This window comes from Lates calcarifer, unplaced genomic scaffold (assembly GCF_001640805.2).
Source record: "Lates calcarifer isolate ASB-BC8 unplaced genomic scaffold, TLL_Latcal_v3 _unitig_114_quiver_2873, whole genome shotgun sequence".
Classification (NCBI taxonomy): domain Eukaryota; kingdom Metazoa; phylum Chordata; class Actinopteri; family Centropomidae; genus Lates; species Lates calcarifer.
Window position 1 is genome coordinate 5,320 of NW_026115320.1, and position 9,004 is coordinate 14,323.

At 44.6% G+C, this 9,004-nt stretch overlaps 1 protein-coding gene across 1 annotated transcript; it reads left to right on the top strand.

Annotated features, from left to right (window-relative positions):
* Positions 1–775: 775 nt before the first annotated feature.
* Positions 776–4,573, top strand: LOC108886660 (protein piccolo; the record flags this gene model as incomplete). The annotated part of the gene is made up of 3 exons (XM_018681634.1): positions 776–1,709; positions 2,344–4,058; positions 4,347–4,573. Coding segments are annotated over exons 1-3 (2,809 nt in total), but the record flags the coding sequence as incomplete, so codon positions are not given.
* Positions 4,574–9,004: the final 4,431 nt, after the last annotated feature.

Sequence of the window (9,004 nt, forward strand, 5' to 3'; positions counted from 1 at the left end):
GCAAATGCATTTCACTGTTGAATTTGGGAGAAAAGGCCCTGCTTTTGTGAGGGAATCCAAGTAGCAAAAAAAATCTGCAAGGAGAAAAAAAATCCATCCTTAACAAATACATACCAGAACATTACAGTTGAGTCAACAATACCAAATCCTAGCATATGACGAGGAGGTTGTTGTGGTGGAGGGAGCTGCAGCAGCAAATGACACTGGCATGAATATATCAGCTCAGTAGTAGTGAAAAGTAGCAGGTTACAAAATCCAGGACTATGCTGTTCTGAACGTAATTGTATGTTACTAGTTCACTGGTAGACAAGCAGTTGATGAGTGAGCCTCTGATGGTAAATCATGAATGAAGCAGCTACAATGCTAATGCAATGCTTCAGTAATCTGCAAGACCAGATGAATTACTTTAGTATGGGCTATAATTAATCTGATCACATTGGCTATAAATTGGTGTTGTGGAATAGCTTTATCCTGCATTAGGTAGGTAAGTTAATTTCATTCTAGTCCATGACAAGCAATAATATATTTCCTCTTCCTTTATAATACCCTCTAGGCAATACTTGTAATAATAATAATTGTAATCTGATAAGAAAAACAAAACTGGAAAATTGCTGATTTAGCATCAACTGAATATATAGCTGAAAAGTCATCAGTTGTACTTGTGATATGCCACAGGTCAAAAATAGCTAATTGGGTCTGTAAGATGTTTTTATATTAATCTTGGTATAGACTGATTCCTAATCATATGGTGTAATTTGTGTGTTTGATCACAGAAGGAATGGCTGTGTCTGAACTGCCAGACACAAAGGGCTTTGTTGGGACAGCTGGGAGACTCCGGAAAAATGCCCCAGCCTTCACCTATATCTGCCAAGCCAGAGATCCAGGCAACACCTGCAACAAAAGAGGCAGAGCCCAAAATTGCCCCTACAAAGGCAGAGCCCACACCTGCGGCCACAAAATCACAGCCCACACCTGCCCCCATCAAGGCAGTACCAACAGTTCCAAGCCCCAAGATGGAACCTGCATCTGTAAAGGTGGAAACCACGCCTACAGCAGCTGCCACACAAATCGAAACCACACTCATACCAACAACAGCACAGGTCTCACCTGTTACAGAAGAAAAACAACCTCAAGCAGCACCCTCAGCAGAACCCACTATACCCACTATGGCCCCTGTGAAAGAGACAGTAGTACCATCAAAGGTTAAAGTGCCAAACACAGATGTTACCAAAACTGTAACAATGGAAACCAAAGAAGAGGCAGTGAAAAAGGAGCTCAATATAACAAAATTTCCCACAGCTGAAGAGTCGAAACCTGACCTTCCAAAAGTCAAATTTGAAGCAGGTGTAGCTGCAGCTTCCTCTTTCCCAGTGACAGAGGCTACAGTTGTACCAACCTCCACTATTCCTACAGAGAGTGCTCTGGGTGGAGATGTTTCAGGGACTGAAACAAAGCCAGGATTGTCTGCCACCAAGAGGACTGTTAAAGAAGTAGAGCCTGATGATCATATCAAATTGACAGAACCAACAAAATCTTCACAGCAAGTTGAGGTGCAACCAAAGACACAAGAAACACCACTGCCATTGAAGATAGAATCAGTGATAGAAGAAGACAGCAAGGAAGTGGCAGATAACTTGGTTGAAAAGATTACTGATGTCACCTCAACTCCAGAGACACAACCAGTATCTACAAAGAGCATCATCATAAAAGTAAGAATGGGTCATTTTTCTGAAAAAATAGAATAATAAAAATCAAAATTGTTTAAAAAAAAAAAGAATCATTCACCAAAACATTTAGGTATCTAATTCTTAGCTGTGTTGAAATTAATCTTTGGCTATGAAATAATATGTAGTGTATGTCATGTTTTGTCTAACAGTATGGAAGGTTGCGACTGAAAAAAATGGCACAGCATGTTTCATCAAATGCAGATATAAAGCATTTGAAGTTGACTGAAGTTGAAGTTGACTTTTAACACTCTTAGAGCGTTGCACTGCAGATTTTTGTTAATGTCACATTCATTATTTGCTCACCCATCATTTGTTAGTCACTTTGTCCTTCATTTGCACCATTACTAACACCAACTAGTGACAGAATTTTGATGACTTGTCGAAAGATATATCTCACAAAAACACTGAAGTTTCAATCACACCACTTAGCTCAGTGCATTCTGATTAGCTTGTGCATTGCACCATTTTCAGAATTATACTAAATAACATGCTACAGTTACAAGTAAAAACCAGGAAAAAATTGTATTCAGTAGCTCAGTGTTTGTCCCAGAAAGTGTGACTCTTTTATCAAGAAAATAATTTACTGTTACCATGTTTTGTTTTGTTTTTTTTTTAGGACCAAGATGAGACCAAAAAAGAGCCGGTGAAGGAAAGAAAGGTTTCCCTACCAACTGGGCAGATTTTGCCTGTGACAGCTACTAAGCCTAAATCCAAAGGAGAGGAGCATGATGAAGATCAACCCCAGATTTTACCTATATCACAGGAATTAAAGGATGGGCAGGTGGTTAGCGATACATGGAAAAATGATATAAATACAGAACCATCCATGCCAGTAAAAGAGGAAGTTAAAGCTGAGAGAAGGCGCTTAAGTTTCCAAGCAATGAATGAGAGCAGTGAAAGTGAGCTCACACTTTCACCCACACCCTCACCTAAAGTCCAGAGGAGGAGGCTTAAGGTGACAAATGTTTCATCCAGCAGTGAGGACATCAAAACTGAAAGCGCTGACTCCTCTGTTGAAGATGAAGAGTTTATTCGCAAGCAGATAATGGGTATGGGTGATGAAGAAGAAATGTCTCTTTCAGAAGATGAAAAAGAAAATGATTTGACAAATGAGAAAGCTATCAAGGAGGCTGAGCTTGATAATGCTTCAGTGACAGCCATATCACTGTCTAGAAAAGGTAGCACAGATAATGAGGACAGTCCAGCTAGGAAAATAGCCCTCCCAAAAACTGGCATTTCAACTGCCCAAGATGTTCCTGAAACAATGCCCAGCACTACCTTCAAGAAAGCCATTCCAGTCATGAGACAGAGGCAAAGTACTGATGAAGAAGTAGAGAGCATCACAGAATCCCTGTCAAAGGGATCATCTAGTGTTCAGGCATCTAGCTTTACTCCAGGGTCTTCACCTACATCAGCCTCATCTCTGGAGGAGGACAGTGATAGCAGCCCCAGTCACAGGAAAGTCAGTGGGGACAAACAGCATCGCAAAGGTAAGCACAGGCAGCCAACTCAGCCTCTCCCAACTATTGAGGACTCCTCTGAGGAAGAGAAGATGAGGGATGACGAGAAGTCTAGGAAAGATAAAGATGAACTTAGGTCCCATCCACTGTCTCCATCTGAAGCGGTTTCCTCCACTGAGGACCTGAGACAGGTCACTGTAATGGATGAAACCAATAGAACATCTGGCTCTGAGTACTCTGCCAGTATAGAATCAGAAGCAGAGGGTAGGCGAGCTGTACAGAGAGGACGTAAGCCTTCACCAACAGTGATACCATACACTCCTACTGATCTTTTTAAAGAGAAAGATACTGTTACAAAAGCATTGAAGAGTGCTGAAGAAGCATATGAGGAAATTATTCAGAAGACAAAAACTATACCGGGGGAGAGTCCTCCTGATATTGAGCCACTCTACGGAGGAATGGCAATTGAGGACTATCTTTACGAATCCTTAGTTGAGGAGCCTGAAATTAAGATGAGTGAATCTCAAGAGGAAGAACCTAAACAGATTGCTAGCTCTGAATCTCTCAAAAAACTCAGGTCACCGGAGGAGGTTTATGAGGAGATGATGCAGAAAAAGAGAGAACTGATGATGATAGAGCAAGAGTTTCAGCAGGCCCAGACTGCGATGGAATCTTCATCACCAGAAGCTTCAGTCACTGAGCCTCCTTTGGTTGCTGAGACCTGTGTGGTAACCATACCCACAGATGAGACATTCTTCACTGGACAAACTGATATGCCTCTTATAGATACTGAAACTTTAAGCGAAGTGACAGTAAAGAAAAAGAAACGGCCAGCTCCACCACGGCCCTCTGAGCCCCTAAGCGCCCTGAGGTGACTGTTGTTCCCAGTACTCCTAGTGGATCTATAGGTTTTGTTAGGCCTATGGTTCCTCAAGATCCTGCACTCAGAAAAGCTTTATTCCCCATACCAGACCTCAAGATTACCCAGTGCTCATCTGGGGAGGAAGAGGATGACAGTCTTGCAGATGAGTATGGTGTTGGTATTTCCTCTGACATTACCCGAGTGATGACTCTGAGACTAAAGAAGATCCATCAATTAGCCCACCTTTGTCTGAAACTGCTGAGATGGAGCCTATCTGTGTGGTCTGTGAAATTCCAGAGCCAAAACCTATTCCAACTCCAATATCAGCCCCAGAACTCACCACTACACCTTCCCCTGTATCACCTATGTCACCTCCAACTTCACCAGCCACTCCAGATTCCAGTTTGGCTTCAAATGCTACATCCTCAACCTCATTCCAGGCTCAAACACCTCTTTCATCAGATTCAACTCCACTGTCTACACCAACACCACCACCTTCTTTTGTAACCCAAACACCTCCAGAGGTCTCACCACCATTGTCTGCAACAGTTGCAGTAGAACCATCTATTGGGGGCTCAGTATCTCGTCCTTCTCCAACCACAGTTATAGTTACAATACCAGATGTGGTTTCTGATCCATCCAAAGCTCAAACAACTGCAGTAGTTCAAGTTAAGCCTTCTACAGCTGAATCCCAACTCAAGCCCTAGTGGAGGTTTCTACTGTGCCTGTTGTGGTCCAAATGCCAGACTTGGTTTCATCTCCATCTCAGGTGCCTATTGAATCTCCAGCTGTTATTCAGGTCTCAGCACCAAGTCCAGCACCCGCTGTTGTCACAGCCCAACCTACAGCCATAGTTACAGCTACACCTGTTGCAGTCTCCACTCCAGCTTCAGCTGATGTTGTTTCTCCTTCTGTCACTCTGGCCTCATGCCCTGGGCCAGTCATAGTCCAGATGCCTGACCTGGTTTCAACTACATCGCCAATCTCTGCACAAACCCCACTACCAGTGTCAGCACTTGTAACAACCCCAGCTCAAGCCCAAGCCAAAGTGGTACACTCAGTCCCTGTACAACCAGCCGTCCCATCAGTGAGCCCAGTGGTAATCCCAGCCCTGGCTCAAACAGGCCAGGTGCCTGCACCAGCTCTGGCATCAACTACTATAGTCAAAAAGAAGGTCCCACCACCACCTCCTCCTCGATCTACTTCAGTGTCATTGCCTGAGCCTAACACAGAATTTCCACTTGTAAGGACGGTTCAGCATGTCACCCCTATTATGACTACTACTATAGCTATGGGAACCCCTGCACCTGGCCAATCAATGCAGTCTGTAGTTGTGGATATACAACCAAGAATGGAAGACTTACAACCAGATAGTGCGGCTGTACCTCATATAGTTACACCAACCAGACAAGGGCATGTAGTCATCATAGTGCCAAGTGGGGAAAACATATCTCTGCTTGGACGAACCCCACAAGATATGACTAGCATAGGCCCAATAGCGTCCACTGCTTCTCTGCCACAGAGTACTCAAATAGACACACACCCTGCTTCAAATATACCCAGTGAAGATACAGCTTCACTATCCACTAAGGTGTCAGCAGTGCCGGTGGCTTCAGCTCCACCGCTTCCACCTAAATCTATGGCAGGAACAAAAGCTGTAGACACAGTACAAATACCTGTAGCAGATACACCTTCACCACCTCCTACTACATTACCCAAGCCAACTGTTTATGCAAAGCTACCAGTTACCACCACAGTAATGACTGCTACAGCATCAGAACCACAAGTTTCTGTTACAACAACTGGTCCTAGCCAAACTGCAAAGCCTCCTCCACCCATACCACCAAAGCCTATAACAATTCCAGCTGGACTGGTTTTCAGCCATAAGCCAGGAGAGAGTGTCAAGCCGCCTCCTCCTCCTGTGGCCCCTAAAGCTGCAACACTGCCCAGGACCAAAGAACCTCCAAATGCTCTGTCACTTAGCCTGACACGTCCTGTAGACTCTAAGTTGGGTGCAACATCTCCTAAGTCACCTTTGTCTCCTAGACATGCAAAATGTTTGCAAACCTATGTCGTGATAACCCTTCCATCTGAGCCTGGTTCACCAACAGAGGGATAACAGTCCAGGCACCTGTAAGACGAGGGTCCATCCCATCTGCTAAAGTGTCAGGAGTACGGACCACACCTTCAGAACAGAAAACACCCACTGAGGCATTCTCAGCACAGGCTACAGTGAGGAGGGCCTCTGTCCCACCGTAAGACATCCACCTCCAATACACGTACCTCCAACTGTGGCAGTAGAGCAAGTCACACTTCAGAGGTAGTGACTGCTAAAGTGCAAACCAGGAGAGACTCTGTACCTTCTGTGGTGCAACCACCACCATCTGTAGCTAATGTCACACAGTGTCATCAGGTCAGGACACATCCATTCAGGTACATAGCGTACCTCTTCCAATTAAGAAACCATATGTGCAACAACAACCAATTACTCAGCCACTGTCATCACCTAAAAACAATATCTGAGGTCATCACAATGCCCCCAGAGCCAAAGGTTCTTATTCAGCCACAAACAGTCCAAGCCACAGCAAGAGTACAGTCTATACCATCTGCCGCTCAGCATCCAATTGTAACAACGGAGGTCATAACAGCTCCACCAGAGGTTTCAACTGAAGCACTAGTTCCTCAGGCCACAATACCAACTGTACCTGTGCAGCCACTGACAGAAATTGTTGTGAACCACTGCAGCATGTACCATTAGATGCACTAGTTCTGCAAGACAGACCAGCTGCAGTTCCCTCAACTGTTCTTTATCCACAAGTTGCACCTCAAATAGAAATGCAACAAAAAGAACAGTATATGCCTACTGATGTCACTGAGGCAGTGATAAGATCATTGATACCAGGAGCGAGCCAGCAAATTCCTGTTCAAGAGCAATTTACAGTAGTTGAAGCAGTGACTCACTCTACAGAGCAAAATTTGCCAACAGATACTCACACCATTGCTGAACTCACATCAGTACCACAAACTGTTCAGCCTCTTGAAGCTCTGCCTACAGTGATAGAGCAGCTATCTACACAGCAACCACATCTTGTAACTGAAGTGGTAACCCTCGCTACAAAGTTTGAATTACCTACTGAAGTTATTACAACTGACGCTGCTCTTAGAATACCAACAACATCTCCAGTGCAACATGCTCTACCTGTAGCAGCTGAAGTTAGCCCAATACCCGAAGTAGCTAAGTTAGTGCCACTAATTACAACTGATAAGATGATAACTCCTACAATTGCTGAAGTAAAACAATCACCTCTTTGTAATGGAAGTCCAACAAATGGCAGTGCAGCCAAAAGTACCTCCTGTTACTTATATACCACAGGTCTATGGGGCAATTACACCTTCAGTCATTTCACATTCAACACCACCACCGGAGTTCATAGCATTGCAGCCTGAACGTGAGACACCCACAGAGATTATGACAACGAATGTTGATTTAAGCAGAATGACAATACCATCAACAGCGACACAGCCTCAAGGAGTGGCTGGGATACCAGTTGGAGTGATTACAACTGAGGAGACCACGAGTAGAAGGCGGACATCCATATCGTCCATAGTACAGCCAGCATTCACAACAAGAGATTTACCTATCCCATAGAGTATGAAATGCCCACACAGGTTGTTACAACTGAGGCCTTTGCTGCTACCCGGAGAGAGTCCATAACCATGCAGCAACAAGTACCATTGGCACAGATAGTAAACTTGCCAGCTGAAAAAGATCTTCCTATTGATGGTTATGGTGTTCAGGTCCCCTACAGAAAAGGATCTATTCCTTCATCAGAACAACAACCCCAGACATTAACTTATTCATCAGAATATGATCAGCCTCTTGAAATAATCACCACTGAGGCATACACTAGGAGAACCTCAGTGCCCACTGCACAGGACATTCCACAGGTGTGTCTGTGGCTCCAGTCACAATCACTAAAATTCAGAAAGAGTCTATTGAGAGCCAAGAGATTCGGGGCCCAGAAAAAGTGGTCTCTAGTATGAGTCACATGTATTTCTTCTTCAATTTCCACCTCAGCTCAACCCCTGAAAGACTGCCCAGCCTGGTCACTCAAGTGGTTACCACTGAGGTACAGAGGACCACTGTTTCCGTTGTCCATGAAAGACTTCCACAGTCCCTCCACCCAGTGTAGCAATCACTATACAGCCGGACGTAGCTAAAGTCCAACCTTTGCCAAAACAGAAATGGAAAGATAATATATCCTGGTGATGTTATTGATTTACGTACTATGAAGGTTGGCGTGAGGATGACTGAACAAGGCATGGACCTGACACCACCTGAGTCATGTCGACAGTCTTTTTCAAGCGACTCTAGTGGACGTCAAATCACAGCAGTGCAGCCTGAGATTGTAAATCTTAGTGCAGAGGTCACCCCTGCAAACCACACTGTCAGTTGTCACTGACAGCATCACAATAGTCACATGCACAGCCACCATTGCAGCATATAACAAAGGCTCCAGCAGAGAAACCACTTGATTTGCAGGGCCCTGTTACATCATTACCTCTTCTCTGACCACATGCAAACCATTTGAACCGCTGGCACAGATTGTATACAGACCTGTGAACTCTCAGCCCCTTGTCAGTGCTGCAGCATCCACAGCTCAGGAGTCACCCATTAATCTTTCCTTTGGAGCGCTTGTCTCCGCAGGAGTCAAACAGCCAATGACTTCAGCCCAGTAGCTATCAGTAATGGAGGTCCTGTCCTTTCTCTAGAAGCCACAGGGGCCATGGATTTGTCAAACTACAGACCAGTGAGAGCTATGGTAGCTTTGTCTGGCACAAGCCCAGGAGTTGTGACCACTGTTGTAGAGGATAATGGGACTCCAGTTGACCTTACAGCTGGTAGGAGGAGTGTATGCTGTGATGTCATTTACAAGCTACCATTTACAGGAAGC